This window comes from Balaenoptera musculus, chromosome 2 (genome assembly GCF_009873245.2).
Source record: "Balaenoptera musculus isolate JJ_BM4_2016_0621 chromosome 2, mBalMus1.pri.v3, whole genome shotgun sequence".
Lineage (NCBI taxonomy): Eukaryota > Metazoa > Chordata > Mammalia > Artiodactyla > Balaenopteridae > Balaenoptera > Balaenoptera musculus.
The window spans coordinates 75,608,471-75,628,918 of record NC_045786.1 but is presented as its reverse complement, the minus strand read 5'-3'; the positions used below and the strand labels follow the sequence as shown (position 1 = coordinate 75,628,918).

The window sequence follows — 20,448 nt, the reverse complement described above, 5'->3', positions numbered from 1 at the left end:
GCCATGGACATGAGTTTTAAAACTCAAATCTGATGGTGTCCTGCTCCTGCTTAAACCACTTCAGTGACTTATTACTGCTCTTACCCTAAACTTGATTTACAAGCTTCACTATGGTCCGATCCCTGCCTACGGCTCCAGGTTCATTCCGCACTGTGCTCCTTCGCTGCCTCTCTTTCATTCTTGGATACGCATCATACTGTTCCCATCCCCCACCCCCCACAAGACATTCCCCACTACACTTGTTTCTGATCTCAGCTCAGACATGATGTCCTTGGAAAAGCTATCAGAGATCTCAGGCAAGATGAAATCTCCCTCTTACATCTGCTTACAGAAATATGTCCTCTATCTTCAGAGCATACATCTCTGTTGTAATTTCATATTTCTGTGTGTATGATTAGTTCACTCACGTCTCTCTCCCTCATGACACTCTAAGCTCTGTAAGGGGCAAGAACCCCATGTGCTTTTGTTAAGTACAGTGTTTGGCACATAATGAGTATGCCATAAATATTTGTTAGGTGAGGGAATGGAGAGACCACAGAACACCCTTGTGTGGTATTAGTTGTAATCACAATAAAGTCCTATCTCTCTGGTCCATCCACTGGGACCTGGGAATAGCATGGTCATAAATAACTCTTGGAGCATAATTGCTTTACAATGGTGTGTTAGTTTCTGCTTTATAACAAAGTGAATCAGCTATATGCATACATATATCCCCATATCCCCTCCCTCTTACGTCTCCCTCCCACCCTCCCTATCCCACCCCTCTAGGTGGTCACAAAGCACCGAGCTGATCTCCCTGTGCTATGTGGCTGCTTCCCACTAGCTCTCTATTTTACATGTGGTAGTGTATATCTGTCAATGCTACTCTCTCACCTCATCCCAGCTTCCCCTTCCCCTTCCCTGTGTCCTCAAGTCGATTCCTCTACATCTGCGTCTTTATTCCTGTCCTGCCCCTAGGTTCTTCAGAACAATTTTTTTTTTAGATTCCATATATATCTGTTAGTATACGGTATTTGTTTTTCTCTTTCTGACTTACTTCACTCTGTATGACAGACTCTAGGTCCATCCACCTCACTACAAATAACTCAATTTCGTTTCTTTTTATGGCTGAGTAATATTTCATCGTATATATGTGCCACATCTTCTTTATCCAATCATCTGTTGATGGACACTTAGGTTGCTTCCATGTCCTGGCTATTGTAAATAGAGATGCAATGAACTTTGTGGTACATGACTCCTTCTGAATTATGGTTTCCTCAGGGTATATGCCCAGTAGTGGGATGGTATCCATAACTTAACCAGGAGTTACAGTCAAAATGCTCATTCCTGTTTTGGCTCTGCAATGGCATGCCCTCAGGCAAGTTATAATCTCTTTAGGCCTTAACTCTTGATTTCACCTACAGACTAGGTACATCTTCTGTCCTTGAAATCTCTACAGCTGTTTTTTCCAGGCCCCTCTTCCAGCCTGCTGCCTCAAATGGGAATGACTGTGGGCCTCCTGCAAAGATAGGGGAGGGTCTGAAACAGAGCAGGCTTTTCTGTGGGAGGACTGGGAGGAAGCACACAGCAAGGGTACTAATTTCATGGGACTGCCTTGGTATTCAGAAACAACTGCTGGATTCTACTTCTTCTCACAAACTAGTTTTGAAAAACAAGGCTTGAATATTTGACATGATGAGAAGCTAGTCCTGAACACAGTTTGTTGCCTGTAAGGATGTTAATTCATCAAACTTAAAAGATACAATCTAGGAGCCTTGTTTAGGCATCTTTACTCCCTTTCTTGTTTAATTGGGGTGACATATACTCAGATTGATCTCCTTCTGGCTTAGTGATCTCCAAGCAGTATAGACTTTCAAGTTACTATTGTTTACTTGCTATGTATTTTGCTTAAATATTTCATGGTAAATGAAGGAGAGTAACTTGGTTTTCAAACTAGAATGCTTCTTAAGAAGTTGGCTTCTCCATCTTTCTGATTCTTGATCCCAAGCTATCCTCAGTAGATGAACCCCAGCTATAGTAACCGAGGAGGAGATCCCATCCTGTCCTACACACTTGCCATGTGAGACTTGGAATGGTCTCTCTGTACGTTAATTTCTTCATCTCTAGAAGGAATGCAGTGGTTCTTAACACCCTCAGGGAGGTGTAATTAAATCACTGAAATGTTACTGGAAGAAAAAAAGAGTGATTAATCTTGTTGAACAACACGTCTTATTTTTCTTCTTGTTCTCCAATTTGCATGAAAGCTCCTTCAGAAAAGAATGTTTACATTAGATGTGTATATACCTGATCTGACAATTCCAAACTACACCTCAACCAACCAATTCTGAATAGGAAAAAAAAGTCAGAAGCTTGCAATTGTGCAACATGTAAATCTCTCCTGGACTGGAGCCCATCACTGTGGTTTGGCAACGCAACCAAAACATCTCTCTTCTCATCTCTTGAAAAAAAACCCAACAGAGAAAAAAATACCTTGATAATAAAGGTAATGATTAATCCATCAGGTACAAAAAGGACTGTTTTCAGGATTTCAGGTTCTAATACGCCATTTCAAATAAACAGCAGCAAACAGGGAATGACAATTTCACCAGAAGAGGATTAAGCCACAGGCTCTAATTGGGACTGGATTTGTACAGCCATATTATCTAATCAGGCATCTCCAGGAATCTGTGAGCAGTTGTTAAAACTTCCATGTGCCAGTGAAGTAGGGACCAGAAGAAGCAGGTATTGGTGAAAAGAGTGGTCCTTGTAGAAGCCCCAAGATACAGCCTGAGATGGAACAAAAGAAAAAAAGCTTGAAGCAGAGACTGGTCTTGAAGAGCAGCTTAGCTAAAGAAATGCTCTCCGAGTTCTTGGGCACATTTATAATGATTGTGAGTATTTTCTGATTTCTGTTATAAAAAAATAACAAAAAGTTATTTTTGTCCATAAACTTTGTACATTAAAAGTTCTTTGGTAATGTACAGCATGGTGACTACAGTTAATAATATCATATTACATATATGAAAATTGCTAAGAGAGTATATCTTAAAAGTTCTCATCACAAGATAAAAAAATGTGTAACTATGTTTGGTGATGGATATTAACTAGACTTATTGTGGTGTTCATTTCATTATATAAACAAATATTGAATTAGTATGTTGTACACCTGAAACTAATAAATTGTTATATGCTAATTATACCTAATTTTTTTTTTAAGTTCTTTGCATTGGGTAAATACATAATACTTTAGAAGACTAAGCCAATACTGAGAAACAAATGTGAATTCAAAAAATGGAACTAGTGTAAAATAAGAGAGAGCAATACGTTTTCTGGTCTCTGAAAACCTCTTTGTACCTGATTTGTTCAAGTATTTTCAAGGTGTTATGGACAATTTCCTACATTCCCTCTTGACCATCCTCACCTCTCATCTATGGTGACTTGTTAGGCGGGGGTAGTGTGGGGGAGAAGGGCATTGGAAGGAAAAGAGAGAGAAAATAAAAGTCCAAGATTCTTCTGATTCTCGTCACTCTTTACTGGAAAATCGCCCTCAGGGAGACAGAAACCCTGGGGTCATGTTACTTGACAATTTGGTCCCAAAGGGGAGAGTGGTTGCTGCCCCGGGCCTAACTTCCGTCCTCAAGGTGACCTGTGGTACGGAGAAGTGAGGCAAATTCAGTTACAATTCTAAGTGCTCTGCAAACAATACAGAAGAGGAAGTGAACTAAACATCTATGTATTTTGTAACCAAAAAAGTTAAAACCCTATTTCTTAACAAGAACCTATTTCATGATCCCATCCTAAGTAAAGGAAAGTGGCTTTTAGCCATTCACTATTCTACTCATGCAAATAGTATTGTGTCTTCCCCTACTATTCAAGGTGGGAGCTAAAGAAATAATATCTTAATACTGTATGCTGAAAAGTTAAACTTTGTATCTTCTGGCTAAAGCCAATAATTTCCTGTAAGGTTTGATTTCTATTTATACTGTTCTAAAACAAACCCTGATGAAATCTTTCATGGTGAGTATAATCTTCAATTTTGTTGAGGCTTGTGGGGATGTGTAAACAAGAAACTTCTGCAAAAACACAATTTTTAATGTACATATAAATTAAAAATTTAATTTTTAATAAATCTACATGGTTTTTCTCAAAGGTAATTCAAAGTAATTTTTTCTGCTTTATTAGAAAATGTGCATTTTGCCTTACTTTCTCTAGTAAAAAGCTTTGCATGTTGACAGGGCATGGAGCAAAGGGAGCATTGAAAAGATGACAGAGTATATGCAGGACTCACTGGTCTTTCATATGTAAAATTAGTTTTCCCCCAGACACTGGGAGTCTGATGCCATTTGCCTCCCTCTTCTCGAAAACTGCTCTTAAGGGAAGCATCTCAAGCTCATTCACACTGTGGTATAAATGACTAATAAGGGCTACTGGTAGCACTAAGGAAAGAGCAAGTCCATGAAAAATTCTCTGTAGACTACAACTAAAAACAACAATAATTAAGTCATAAGCTAAAAAACTAGCTCTAATTTGGCCTTTTAGACATTGGGATAGGTAGGCCTTTATGCCTTTGCTAGTGCCAGGGAGAAAGTTTGCAATGCATCTTCCCCATCACAGAAGAGGTTTAGAAGCGTTGAGCTGCAAAGGTAGGGAGTATGTGTTAAGTACCTACCATTTGTTAGCTTCTTTACCTACATTTGTTTAATCCTTATGGTAGCTGCATTACGAAGACTTTATTATCACCCATAAACAGCTGGAGAAGTGAGGGCTCAAACAGATGAAGTAACTGGCCAAAACTGGGAAAGCAGTGAACTGGGATTCTTTCTAATTCTAGAGGCTACGCTTTCCACGTACTTCCACCCATTGCTGGAATTCCTTTGGCAATGTCCTTGATAGATAGATAGTAAATCAGACTCTGCTTTAATATTTCCACAGATTGGAGCCTTGAGTTAGTACTATGGGCATGGGAGTTTAATTGATGAGCACCTGATGAGACCAGACCATTAGTTGTGCCCCTAAGCAGAAAAGACTACTCAACTCAGGTGGAGGGTTTGAGGTGAAGGCAGAAAACACACTTCTCAGCCCCCTGCACGTGGGCCCATGGTGTGCGGGTTTCAAGTTGCAGATTAAATATCCACTACATGTAAAATTCCTAACATAGGATGCTCATTACATGCTAGCTCCCTTACCCCTCGATCCTTCTGCTTTTACTTGAGCGTCTTTGTAGTATTTAAAAACAGCTGCTTTGTCCCCTCCTGGGCATCGTGCCCATGCCTTTCCCTAGCACGGACTACGGAACTCTGCCCATACATATATGGGACCCCGTCAATGTGTGTTGAATTAAATAATTCCTTTTAGGGGCTGAACTTCCCAAGATCTCTCATCATTTTTCGAAGGAGCTATGTTCACCCGTCGCTTTTTTGTGTACCCTCTTCTCTCTCCAAACATTTCAGGATTCTTTTTTTTTTTTTTTAATTTTATTTATTTATTTATTTATGGCTGTGTTGGGTCTTCGTTTCTGTGCGAGGGCTTTCTCCAGTTGCGGCAAGCGGGGGCCACTCTTCATCGCGGTGCGCAGGCCTCTCACTATCGCGGCCTCTCTTGTTGCGGAGCACAGGCTCCAGACGCGCAGGCTCAGTAATTGTGGCTCACGGGCCCAGCTGCTCCGCGGCATGTGGGATCTTCCCAGACCAGGGCTCGAACCCGTGTCCCCTGCATTGGCAGGCAGATTCTCAACCACTGCGCCACCAGGGAAGCCCTCAGGATTCTTTGATACAGAGCTCATCCTATTGAGGATGCTGAGGTGAACAGCCCAGCAAGCAGCCATATTTCCTCTTGTGGTGGAAGGGCATCCTTCCAGGTCTGGACTTATGAGTAGGTAGCATCTACTTGTGTATTGTGAAAGATCCTACATTTTTTTTCTCACCCCATCAAGCTTGTACATTAGACAACCTATCTTTTGGCATATCTAAGAATGAAATAATGCAAGTACTTTTGCTAAAAGTAATACCTTTGATCTGTGCCCTGAAGAGAAATAGAAAGGGCAGAGGCCTGGGACACAGGATATGGAGGGCAGAGGGGAGTGGGCATTGCAGGAGGGAGGGAGGAAATGAGATGGATGGAGAAATTTCAGACCCCACCATGTTTCCCACATGTGATCCTGCCTTCATGACTTTATGACCAAACTTTTCTCTTTGACAGAGTCACCAAGTTCGTCACTCTGTTTCTGGAACGGTTTTCAGATATGCTGGCTGTAGAAATTCTGGGGCTTTAAAATGATTGTTACAAAGTGTCCTCAGATCTTGGAATAGGTCTATTCCATATTAGGGAGCTTTTGAAACAAAAGAATATAGGGTAAGCTGGGACGAAGTGAGAGAGTAGTGCTGACAAATATACACTACCACATGTAAAATAGAGAGCTAGTGGGAAGCAGCCACATAGCACAGGGAGATCAGCTCGGTGCTTTGTGACCACCTAGAGGGGTGGGATAGGGAGGGTGGGAGGGAGATTCAAGAGGGAGGGGATATGGGGATATATGTATATGTATAGCTGATTCACTTTGTTATACAGCAGAAACTAACACAACATTGTAAAGCAATTATACTCCAATAAAGATGTTAAAGAAAAAGAAAAGAATATATGGTTAGCATTTAGAGTTCTTAAAATTAGCCAGTTCTTAAAATAAGTCTGCTTTGCAGGGTGTAATTCAAGACAGTTCTGGTCTACTACATTATTTATCTGGAGTTCCCAGAGACTGGTAGGACAACTATGAGATACGAGTGAGGTGAATGTCCTTGGCCCATCTCATTGATGGGGAAGCTGAGGCACGGGCTGATGCAGTCATGTGTCCTAGGAGTCAATATGGAGCCCAGTTGTCATGCCTCAGGCACGTACATGGCCTTGGGTTTCCACTGTGCTTTTCCTCTAAGAGAGATAGAGTGTTTTTTCATCTGGACTGTTGCTTACTTATATAACTCTCCTTGGATATATATATATATATATAGAGAGAGAGAGAGAGAGAGAGAGAGAGAGAGAGGTGATCAACTCTGAATCGGCAGATGGGAAAACAGATGTAACACAATCAAGAGGTTCACCCAAGGTCACCTAGCCCATGAACACAAGAGCTAGGCTTGATATCTTGAGTTCAGTCATTCCTAATATACCAGTATTTAATGAAAATTAACTCATTTCATGTGAAAGTCCAAGAGAACTTTACTAATTTTATAGCCTAAAATACATTAGACAGTAGAGTGTCAGAAGATTATTATATAGAACAGACACAATTATGACAGGAAAATTTTACAGAAGATCTATTAGCATGAAGTTTTTGGACCTCTTCACCACCTACAAACACGTGCAAACCTCCTGTAACACCAGGATTCTGAGGTGGTTCAGCCATCTCTTCATGGCTCTAATGAACACGTTGGCCATGGAAAGCACTGTGTTTTTCCCTTAATACTTCTCTATTTTCTAGATACTCCATGAGACCAGTCTGTGACTCAGAGCAAAGGACCTAAAGGGAAGTGGCCCTCAAGAGACTTGGTAACTCTTCTCTCTCACTTTCTGTCTTGACAGCCCCCTGCCCTCTATCTGTCTTCTATCTGCTTGGTTCTAGCTTATGGCTTTGCAAAGCTGTGCCCCACTCCAAGCCTGGGACGTCCATGACTGAGGGTCCCACGGAGCTGGAGCTGTAGGTTTGCTGACTGATGATAGGCCAGAAGCCTCTGCTGGTCTCGGATGGCTTGTCTGCCAGAGCCTTGGAGGGATGCTCTGTCCTCGGGCCCTCACACACTGGGATGAAGTAGTCTCTGTCGTCTGGCCCCTGCATCTTTCAGCTGAGGAAACAGAGACCCACACGCTTGCTCACAGAATTCTGTCAAATGCTCTTTCTACCACAGCAGGACATCAGAGAGAACATTCATGGCCAACCCTACCTGCTTCTTTTATTTACTTATGATTTATGTCCAGTACTCTGCCTTTCATGGATCTGTACTTCTGCATCTGGGTGTTCTGTCACATTAAGAAAGTCCAAGGTTCTAAATCTGAACTGTGAAAGAACCAAACACGAGCTCTTATGTGGGTTCTTGCCCTGTGCCTTCAATGGAGCGTAGAGGGGCCTGAAGCGGAAGGTTCTCTCACTCCAAATACAGTTATGTGATGAGGACAAAAGATGGTGAAGAGCATTAACACTCAATTTAATCTTGGAAAAATCTAGTGAGATAAGGAAATTGTTCTTATTTTACAGGTGAGGAAATTAAGGCTTGGTATGATGGAACATCTTGCCCACAGGCAAATGTGTGGTGGAGCTGGATTTAGAATCAAACCTCTCTGGTTTCTCTTCATTCTTGTGCATGCTTTTGAACTTTTATTACTGCCGCCCATGACAATCTATGCTACTGTTTCGGATGTTTTACAAACTTACATGCGTGGCTTCATAACTTGTATACCTTCTACAATTTGAAGGTATACAAATGTCAAAGACGTTTTTTGAGATTAATCTACTTGGGGACATGTAGATGTAGGTAATTCATTTTAACTGTTGTGTAGTACGGCAGGTGTATATATCCATTCGCCTTGTGAACTGTTATGTTGTTTGCAATGTGCTGCAATTACCAACCCTGCTGTTATGATCATCCTGTACAGGTCTCCCGGTACATGAGTTCCTCTTGAGTACATCCTTAGAAGTGAGTTTTGTGGCTTAGGACATGTCTATCTTCACCTTTATGTGCATTGTAACATTGCTCTCCAAAGTGGTTTCAAATTTATACTACAGGCAGCAACATAAGAGTCCCCATCTCCATACATTCACCAACCCTTGATACGATCCAACTTCTATATTTTTGCCCATTTGATTATGTAGGAAATAGAAGTTCACTAGCAGTTTTAATGAATTCCTAGTGCAGTTGATCTTTTCATGTTTACTGAACCTTAAGATTTTTCTCCTCTGGAAATTAATCTCAAATAAAAGATTAATTGACTGGAATTGCATTGAATTTATAGTATTCTGGATAGAACTGACATTTTAAAATATTGAATCTTCTCACCCATGAATAGTTCCTCATTCATAGGTCTGCTTTTATATTTCTTTCCAGAGTTTTATAATTTACTTGGTATTAGTCATATATATTTTTGTTTGATATATTCTTAGCTACTTTATGGTTATTATCACTATTGTGAATAGTACCTTTTAAAAATTATATTTTCTAATTGGTTATTACTAGGGTTTAAGAACAATATTGATTTTTGTATATTGATTTTACATTCAGCAAACTTGGTAATTCTCTTATTAATTCAAATAAGTTTATATATTATCTTGGCTATTCTGTATAGATCAAGGCCATCAAATTTGAGTGCCACTAGCCATATGTGTCTACTTAAAATTAATCTTAAATAAAATTAAAAATTTAGTTCCTCAGTCTTCCTAGTTCCACTTCATGTGCTCAAGAGCCATATATGACTACTGACTACCATATTGGACAACACAGATGTAGAACTTTTCTCTCATTGAAAAATGCACTATTGGACTGTGCTGACACAGATAATACTTTTTCTGAGAATATGAGAGTTTTTATTTTCTTTCTTTTTAGTCCTTAAATTGTTAATTTCTTCTTATCTTATTATAGTGGTTAAAACCTCTTGTTCAATGTTATTAGAAGCTATAATTGCGGCATTCTTCTTCTATTCCCAACTTTCAAAAATCTGCTTCTGGTATTTTACCATGAAACATGATAGTTTCTGTAGGTTTTTGGTAGACATTCTTGATTTGAGAAAGGAAAGTCCTGTCTGTTCCTCATTTACTAAAACTCTCATTAGGAAAGATTGTTGAATTTTTTAAAAAATACCTTTCTACATCTATTAAAATAAGCACAAGGGCTTCTTTTCTTATCTGTTGATAAAGAAAATTACATTGATAAATATTTTTGGGTTAAATCATCATTACATTCCTGAGATTAATTCTCACCTACTCATGCAGCATTTAGTTTGCAGTGTCTTACTAAGGATCTGGACTATAATTTCATTTATTATATTGCCCTTGTCTAGTCTTATTACCAAGGTTATATTAGCTTCATGAAATGTTTTGGAATTTTTCCCTCTTTTTATGTTTTCTGGAACATTTTGTATAAAATGAGGATTATGTTTCTTAAAGATTACTTAGCATGTGAACTGAAAAAGGGAGAAACAGAGAGAAAAAGAGAGAGAGATGTGTGAGAGACGGTTTCTCTAAAGCTATGTCTCATTTAGATTTTCTATTCTTAATTCCATTTTGGCAATTTATTTTTTTCCTAGGGAACTGTACTTCATTTCTGTTTTCAAATGTAGTTTTTCAAAATTGTTAATACTTTCAAAATTAATATAGTGAAAGCAGTAATTCTGAGAAGATTTTTCATAGTATTTGCTTACAGCTTTTAAAAATCTCTTCTGTACCTGTGGTGATGCCCTTTCTTTAATTTTTAATGTGGTTTCTTTGTTTTCCACTTAGTAGTTTCTGCTTTGACCTTTCTTGTATTCTCCCATTGAGTTGATCAGCTTTCTTTGTTTCTCCCTTTTCTCCTCTGCTTACACTATTCTTTAAGTACTTATCCTTACATTAAAAAAAAATGTAATATTGCATTCACAAACTTTAAAGTGAATTTATATCTCTTTCCTTCTGAACAACACAAAAACTTTTTAAAAGCCTCATTGTAATCAACCACTCCATCTTATGCCATTGTTATCAATATTCTACTCTCATTTTTCTTAATGTTAGTGTTTTTAGGAGTGAATACTTATTTAAATTTACTGTCATTTACCGGTTTACTTGCTAATCATTACTGCATCCATTCATTACTTTCTTTCAGGTGCAATTAAATAAACTTTCTTAAGGAAATTTTTCAGGAAGGGTGTGTGAGGGATAAACTTTCTCAGTCTTTGTTTGCCTATGTCTTTATTTCATTCTCAAGGTTCAATGATAAATTAGTTGATAAATTTTAGGTTGATGATTGGTTTTGTTTATCATTTTGCAGGTGTCATCCCAATGTCTTTATTATTGCTATTGACAAGTCTGTTACTGGTCTAATTTTTGTCCTTAATAACCTGCATTTCTCTGCCTACTATTACAAGTTTCTTTTTTTTCCCTGAAACTTCACTATGACTAGGAATGAATCTTTGTAGTGCTCAGGATTCATTGTTCATCTTCAATGTAAAGATTTGCAATTTTCACCAATTCTAGAAAATTCTCAGCTTATCACCTTTCCTCTCCTCCAGACTATTTTCTCCTTTTAGAATTCCTATTATATTTGTATATATGCTTGACCCTCTCACTTTTTTCTATATGTCTCTTAACCATTCTTTCATAAATCTATCTCAACCTCTCTATGATGAATTTTCTGCAGTGTTCTCAAATCTGTCTTCTGATTCACTAATTTCCTATTCAGTTATATCTAGTCTTCTGTTTAATACATTCATTAAGTCTTCAGTTTCATTAATATGTTTTCATTTCTAGAAGTTCTATTTGGTTCTTGTACTTAATTGCTTTTCTTTTCCCTCCTTATGGGTTTATTTTTAATCTGCTTAACTTACTAAAGCCTAACATATTTACAGTATTTTATGATATTTTACTTCCATCATCTCAAGTTTTGGAGTTGCTAATCATCCTGCTTATTTTATCCACTGTCTCATTCACAAAGGATCATTTCCTTTAGTGTTTTGTAAATTTGTATTGTAAGCTTTTCAGGAAGGTTTATTATTCAGTGTGGGAAATCTGTACGGCCTGAACTGTGGAGTTGCTCTTCCAGAACAGGTTTGCATTTGCTTTTGCTAGGGTGTCCAGGTATATCACCAACCAGAAATGATGACTGTGAGGTGGAAAACTGACAAAAAAGAAGACTGAAGAATGTGGGTGTGGTGGTAAAGAGCACTCACTCTAAAGAACAGCTCTCTGCTCCCTTTCTCCCACATGGGATGTGTGACCATGAGTGACTAGGAAACCCCATGCTTTCTCTAAATGAGGCTGATCCTCTTCAAGTCCTGAGACCCTGAGTCAGTATTGGTTGAAGGAAGGATTTTTCCTGCGGGCTTCCCCTTATCGTCAGTGAACATGAAGGGCCAGACTAACTTGGGAAATTTCAGAGTTCCAAAGAACCTGGGGACAAAAGTCTGTTCTGAGTCACTGATCTAAGGGCTGCAGACTCATAAAGCCAAATTTGATTCTGCCAAACAAAACTGTGCTTGTGATCCCTGAGTTTTAATTTTGACCCAGAAAACTTGCTATTTTCATTACTTTCAAAGGGGAAGTATTTTTGTTTTGTACTTTCCAGAAGTGGAGTCGCTTAGTTTTTCTTTAATGACCAAGTTTTCTGCAACATGTTCTCATTAGTTGACAAGAAAGGAGAACATGGGATGAAAGCAGAAGCTGGCTCCTCCTTACTCATCAGCCTTGTGATGTAGATATGGCAAAAAGTGAGGCCTCCGAGGAAGGGAAGCCTCACAGAAGTGAGACAACCCACAGAACATATCAAGATGCTGAAAGAGCCCAGCAGTGACTCCATGCATCTAGTGGGCACCTTATTTCACATCTGAGGTAGGACTGCTACGTTCACTGACCCTGCAAAGCAAAGCAAATGCTTTAAAAGAAAATATGCCAGCAAAATATGCACCGCCCCCCCCTCAGCCATCTTGAAAGATTGGCTGATATGCTCTAAGGTACAGGTCTGGGATGGTCAGCGAAGACCAAAAAGGACCCAAGGGCTTAGTCCCTCTCATCCTAGAATTGGCCCACATGGCTTAGACTCTGTGTAAAACTTTCTTAGCAGGAAACCTCCCCTCAAAACCTATCAACAGGTAATTGGTTAAAGAAATTGGGGTGCATTGCTGCAATGGACTCTTACGCAGCCATTAAAGATAATGGGGCCAACCTTTAAATGCTGATATAGAAAGACTCGCTAAGCTTTTAAAGTGAAAAAGCAGGCAGAAAATGTTATGTATAAAAACTCCCATTTGTATAAACACACACACATATACACACGTTTAACAGAATACACCAGAAAGTATTGATATTAGTTACCTACAGAGGATAAAATATGAAATCTGGGGTGGGAAGGACACGGATTCTTGTTTTTTTAATATTTACTTATTTATTTTGGCTGTGCTGTGTCTTAGTTGCGGCACGTGGGATCTTTGTTGCAGCATGCAGGATCTTTAGTTGCGGCATGTGGGATTTTTAGTTGTGGCATGTGTACTCTTAGTTGCGGCATGCGAACTTTTAGTTGCGGCATGCATGTGGGATCTAGTTCCCGGACCAGGGATCCAACCCGGGTGCCCTGCATTGGGAGCATGGAGTCTTACCCACTGGACCGCCAGGGAAGTCCCATGAATTCTTATATTTTATCATATACCCTTTGTAACTGAAAATTTTTTAATGTTCATGTATATTTTCTTCACCTCTCTGCTCCCCACAAAAGAGGTCACTCAGCAGAATTTATCCCTTCCAAGTGATTTAGGGAGATGCTCAAACTGTGTTCTGAAGAACACTAGTTCTGTGAAGTGCAGACAAGAACTACATGAAAGAAAATATGCTGTCCTTCCCAGATATGCTTTGGAAACACTGGGTTAAACCAAGCTAAGTAGTTTTCTTAACTGTAGGAGTTATCAGGCCTTTAATCTTCACTGTAAATTTCTAAGAGGGGACTAGAATATACAGCTGTCCCCAGACTTACTTGACCACAAGCCACTTTTTTTGAGGAGCACCTCACAGAACTGATAAACTGTGGAACACACTTTGGGAACTGCAAGCCCTGGAATGAACCTAAGAAACAAATTAGTGCCCAAAACTCCTCCATCTTCAGTGATCTTCCCGATTGAGAGTGACCCGAGGTATACTTGACTTTGTTGGGCCACTCTGAATAAAGAGAGAATTGCCCTCAGCAACCCCCCATCCACACCCAGCACACTCAGCCCCATGGTTATCCTGATATGAACACACACACCTTAATCAATAATTATAGTTTCTTATTCTGGCCCTGGGATCGTGATCAAGCTCTTGTCCAAGCTAGCATTATTTGGGATGAGCTGAGGGAGGAGTGAATGCCTGGTGTAGATCAGAAAAGGAGAGCACTCTTCTTTTCAGCCTAGTGGAAAGAGTGGAGTTTAGTCATCTCTCATTGCTGAGGTCAGTGTTGGTTCTTGGTACTCTTTTCTATTTGGAGACCTATAAAATTGGCCATTTGCCCATTCACCTGTTTCTCAAATCTCAGATTCCTCTCTTTTGATGAACCTGCCTTAACATCATCTCTTTTGAAGTACAGCTGGTTCTTGAGAGTTGACTGATCGCATTCTGATATTATCTCAGGCTACATGCCACCCAATACTTTATTTTTAACTGGAATGTCCAGATTTCAGTCTTGGTTCTTTGTGACCATTTTTGTTATGATTGAGAAAGTTTCATTTTCCAGTTGGAAAACTAACTGACTGGAAAGCCATGCCTGAAGAGGCATTCTGTCCTAATAAAGAAACCAAGTAGCCCCACCAAGGTAGCAGAAGTTGTCTCAGGAGAAACACAGGACTGGGAATCAGAGAACCTGGCTCCCGATTCAGATTCTGCCACTTATTAGCTATAGGATTTTTTGTTAAGCCATCCAGTCTTTCACTTTTTAAATGAGGATTAAGTGTTGGGAGGAATAATGGAAGTAATAGAAGTGAGCATGCTTGGCCCACGGTATACAGGCTGTAAATGTTTGCTCATTCATCCACCCAGCGGCCAAAATTATGTGCAATCAAACCTGGGCTTTATCACTTACTGCCTGTGTGTATGTGAGGAATTCTCTTGACCTCTTAACCTCTCTAAGCTTTGTTTCCTGATATGTAAAGAGGAGACAGTTAAGAGGACCTGACTCATAGGGTCTTTGTGAGGGTTAATGGGCTAATGTATGCTATTATACTCAATAAGTAGTATCTGTTATTGTTGTTCTTGTTGTTACTATTATCATTACATGTTCCAATGGACACAGTTACATAAACTAAATAGGTATATATAGACAGATGGAGTAGGAGGTGGGACTTCTGGTAACACATACCTACAGCACGGGCCGGAGGGACAAGGTTTGCAGAGACCAGTGTACTGAGGTTGGGATTTGTTCTTCCTCTCCAGTTACAAAAGACACAACACTTACAGGGAGAGGAGAGCCTGTGGCAGGCCCCAAAATGACTTTCTTCTCAAGAATAGGACTGTATTTTCGGTCTCCCTGTTACTACCTCCCTAGATAAAGCTTTGCCCATAGTTATTCCTTCATTTGAAGGTAGCCAACAATCCTTCCTCCAGGAACTGGGAGGCTGTCCTGCGTCTCAGCCCAGGTAGGTTATACCCATGGTATCTGTGGGGCCAGGAAGTCACTGGCCCCAAGATCTAAATGGGTTTCACTTTCTAGGACTTAAGATGGTACTCAGTAGCCCCAAAGCTTATTGAGACCAGTCAGGTAAGATATCTGAGTGACATGGGCATGGTGGAGTTAGGGAGGAAGTGGACAGTGTATGCCATGTCTCGGGGGGGCATCTGCCACCCAGACCGTCTCCACTGTGGCTAAGCAGGAATGGGGTAAGGCTTTATCAGATATTCCAGTTTTTCGAGAATGGTCAGTAATCCAGAGTTCTATGTGTAATTTTTCTATTTTTTTAGTAAATTTATTTATTTATTTTTGGCTGTGTTGGGTCTTCGCTGCTGCGCGCGGGCTTTCTCTAGTTGTGGTGAGCAGGGACTACTCTTTGTTGTGGTGCGCAAGCTTCTCATTGCGGTGGCTTCTCTTGTTGTGGAGCACGGGCTCTAGGCACGCGGGCTTCAGTAGTTGTGACTCGTGGGCTCTGGGGTGCAGGCTCAGTAGTTGTGGTGCACGGGCTTAGTTGCTCCGCGGCATGTGGGATCTTCCCGGACCAGGGCTCAAACCCATATCCCCTCCATTGGCAGGCGGATTCTTACCCACTGCACCACCAGGGAAGTCCAATTTTTCTATTTTTAAATACTGGTAACAATTTCTAAAATTAGAAAAAATCACCACGTGGGCAAAACAAAACACATCTTTGAGTCAATCCTACTCATAGGCTGTCTTTAGCCATGGACCACCAGTCTGTGACTCTGCCCTGAAGGTGTCCTTAACCACATTCTACAAAGACAAAATATTTTCACCAGAAAAGCGCAAATGGAGAGATTGTGAGGGCTACTGTCCGATATCATTTGTTTACAGGAGGCCTGGCTATTAGAAACCTAAGTCTACATGCAAGATTGTGGTCCTTTCCTTTTCCCATCCTACCCCCTGGTAAAATTAGTTGAGGCAATAGGGTGAAAACAATTTTATTTCTGGCAATATCAGAAGATAAATCTTCATCTTATATTATCGTAGTCAAGTTCCTCATGAGGCCAATCTGTTATACACTCATGTGATATATTAATATATCTTGGATTTAATAGTATTGTCAGGTGGCTCAATAATTTTGGGTATTAATCAAGTAATTCAAGAATTTGGGGAGACTTAAATGTCAAAATTTCCATCATCTAGTTAGTAAGGCTGAATTATAAAATCACATCCCCATGCACACTTTCCCTAGGCGTAAATACTTAAACCATTCACGAATAACAGGATTATAACATAAAACGACAGGGAATCACTTCATACTCTTCTTGTGATTCTTACCAGTTCCCAGCTCCTATCTCTCCTACTGGTCTGTGAACTTTGGAGGCCCTGTGTCTGGTTTTTTGCATCCCTGTGACACTGGGCACTGTGCATGGCACTTAGAATTTTTTTATGTACCTGAACAGGGAGGAATGGAAGAAGAAAAGTGAATGCCAAGTCCCAGTGAGAGGTATTTGTAGATTTGGAGATCTTCATTTTCCACAATTTGATTTTTTGAAAGACAGGCTTCTGAAGTACAAATCTGGACAAACGACTTATTTGGCTCAGGTACACTTGAGGGCTGTTTATGTAAGTGAAGGAACATGAACTTTGGATGGAAATGTTAATTTTAGGTTCAAAATGATCTTCTCACTAGCTATAGTCCTCAGGCAAATTACTTAATTTCTTTGACCTAAGTTTTCTTTAGATGAAAACAGCAGAGTTTTCTTCCCCCTTAGGTTATTATTGGGACTAAATGAGATTATTTATAACATATCTATATCTATATATATATGTGGGTGGGTGTGTGTGTGTATACATATACACTCACCCACCTAAACATAATACAACTCAGTTTATTTAAAATGTAAGTGTTGCCACAGATATGACCTTTTAATGCTGACTTCTGTTTTATGAATATTTACATCATTTAATGACAAATTATCTACTGAAGAATACTTTTCATTCAAAATATATTCCTTACCTATTTCCAAGAAGACCTGCAGCAACATAAGGTAAATAGTCATACATGGTTCATGTCTTGGGTCACATTGTTGCTGCCCACATGGCACATAGCAAACATGACCCAAACTGACATTACTGGATTAAAGGAGGATATTGGCTTCCTAGATACATTTTTAAAAGAACAATAGTAAATAAACACTAGCCAGGTGTGCTTTGGAGGTACTGGAGCAGTTTAGAATGGCCACCTGAGTTAGTTCTTTGGCTCTTTTTCAGTAAAATGTACTAACGGGGCACTTGGGGCGGAGAGGGAGAGGTGGAATTGGTTGACTTCTTGAGTCTTGATGTTGTGAATAGGTTGAATGCTAAATAAGTGCCCTAAATTTTGGCCAGCTCCACAGGAAATCCACATGGCTCGTGGGTGTGGTTTGTAAGTGTAGAAAAGGCCTACCCCACCATTCTCTCAGCCCACTGACTCCCAGGAGTAGGCAGGTTTTGTCAGCATAGGGGGAGTGTGATTTCTGCTGATGACTACAAGATTGGGAGACACTATGAGGAAAGAAAACGAGCAAAAGAGAACAAGAGAGGAAAAGGTTTAACTCTGCCTTCAGGTCTAGTTTTCCCCGGTGAGCACTTGGTCATCTAGTGGAAGTTGTCTCTGCAAGGGGAGCTAGAAATCAAGCAAGTAGAAATCCATAAAAAAAGTTTTGCATAAACTAAAAAGTTGCACTTAATCACCAACATGTCTCTTTGATCTCTGAGAAAGGAAGGGAAATGGGGCTGAAAAGAATTTTTCTCTAGGTCATGGGAAGCTTTAGAGAAAAAGTACAAGTGTTGGGTATTTTTCTGAACTAGAGTGATCACATATGTTGTCAGCAGAAAAGCCACTTGTCCTGGCACAAAGAGCAGGGTCTACAAGGAGGCTTCCAAATGAGCTTCAACCTCAGTCTTTTTTCCTCAGACTGTATCTGGTCTACAGGGAGGCCTTTTATACTGGGTGGATGGTAACAGATGGTTGCTGCCTGGGCTCTCCAAAGCCTTCAACATTCCCAGACAGCCTTTACTCTCAGTACGCAGATAGGAAAAATGGTGCCCCATCTCACTTTCTGTGGAAAACCCAGTGTCCTCCCTGAAAACTTCCATGAATTCTTGGGGGCACTGGTTGGTTCTGATGACCTCTTGCTCTGTCCAATATGTCATGGTTAGGAGCACAGTCCTCTGACTAAGACCTGGGATCAAATCCTGGTTCTGTCTCCTTTATTTTTACTATGTAACATTGGGAAAATTGCTTGGCCTTTCCCAGCCTCAATTTCCTCATCCATAAAATGGAGATAATAATACTTCCCCTTCAGGGTGATCACAAGTTAATGGGATAATGATGAAGTAATACAGGTAAAGCACTTAGCGTGGAAGTTGGCACAAAGCACACACCAAATAGATGGTAGCTGGTATTTGTATTACTTTACTCACATTACCCTAAACAGATGAGTAAAGATAGTCAACATTTCATACAACCTTTATTCCAAAGTCTATGACAACGTTTCCCAAGGAGCTCCTTTCGACTTTAAAATTTTTTCAGGAGCTTTATAGGATAGAAACTGTTCTTTTAGTATCCATTAATTCTGAAAATACTGAAACAGAAAGGTAGATACAAGACATGTTAATTTTTTCCTTCTTTGGATAACGTTGATGTGCACAGGGAATCACAGACCTCTTGCGATAATTAGAAGGTTCCCAGGTGATCCCTGGCTCCAGGGTGCATGCATTTGCTAAGTAATCCCTAACCTTCGCTAACTGCTTTTCTGAAAGGGCTCAGTTTTTACACACTCACTGAACAAATATTTTGAGTGCCTGTTTTGCACTGTGTTCTGTGCTCAGAACATCTTGGCTTTCACTTTAAAGGAGGTAGTATATGCAAAGGGGATTTGAGAAGGCTCAAATGAAATAAAATCTGTGGACTCATTTTTCTCTCTCCTCATCTCCAGCATTTCACTGTGTCCATTAATCAGCCTGTCATAGGGCTCATGGCTCAGTTGGGAACTACCCATCAGTCCCAAGTGGTATGTCTTAGAAATTACACCTCCCACTTTTTACATCTTACCCTCAAATTAACTTTTTCTCTTGAAAAGGCATTTTATGCAGGATTTTTTCCTGCTTGTTCAGATATTTTAATTTTTTTCATAAGTATTGTTTGAGCATGGAATACAAAGAAGCATGAGTGCCCTTGTGAACATTACAGCCTTGGTGGGGTGCCACAAGGCAAGGTGAAATGAAATGACATTGTAAAGACATGGCAAAATAAGCAGAAGAGAACTTTGAGGGTTTCAGTTGCCAGAGAAAGCCCTAGGGAAAAGGTAGCATTTTAGCTCAGTGTTAAGAATAGATCGGTTTTGATTGGGAAAAATGCAGAAAAGATATTCTGCTGGAAGGTATAGCATGAGCGGGTGTGCAGAGGTGGAAATGAGTGTCATGAGTTCAAAGGACTCAAAGTGACTGGCTGATGCAGAGACTTATGCTGAAGAACCCTGGGCAGAAAGTAGCTGGGGATTGTGAGGCAAGTCCCTGAGTATCAGGTTAAGGGGCGATTCCTTATGCTGGCAATTCCTGAGCAATGGGGGTGGGAGAGTATGTATGTTGTGCTTCATCTGGCATGGTCACTGAGTAGGGAGACACTGGAAGTGGGGACACTTGTCAGAGGCCACAGAAGAAGACTCCAAAGATTTGGGAATGATTGACTATGGGTAGCCAAGAGAGAGAAGAGGAAGGAATACCAAAAGAGTCCAGAATGTATGGCCTGGGTGACTGGGAATGACTGGGGGTACCTCACTCACCAATCAATCTCTTATAGGAGTTCTGCCTTTCAAATGTCTTTCTTCCTTTTCTACTGAAATTCTTTCTCCCACTCCTGCCATGCAAGGAACCTGATAACAACAGTATTTACCCCCTCCTCTTTTCTAGTGTTGCTTTACTACCAAAAGCACTAAAATATTGCCATCTATGCAACGACCTATCTTTCAAGAGTAATCACAAATACGCAAAACACCTTGAAGTTCTTGTCAGTTTCTCACTTCCCCTCTCCCCCAAAATTTTGATCTCATGTTTGGAATGAAATAGTAGCTATTTCTAATATCTGTCATAGATGTGTTTTTGCCCC

General features: G+C 40.1%; 1 protein-coding gene across 1 annotated transcript in view; it reads left to right on the top strand.

Moving 5' to 3' along the window:
* The first annotated feature begins 2,419 nt into the window (after positions 1 to 2,419).
* The window catches only part of AQP9 (aquaporin 9), a 38,245-nt gene continuing 20,216 nt past the window's right edge, over positions 2,420 to 20,448 (top strand). Inside the window, exon 1 of the mRNA XM_036844178.1 lies at positions 2,420 to 2,870. Within this exon, the coding sequence (XP_036700073.1) occupies positions 2,772 to 2,870 (99 nt within the window). The 5' untranslated portion in view covers positions 2,420 to 2,771. The remainder of the gene's footprint in view (positions 2,871 to 20,448) is intronic.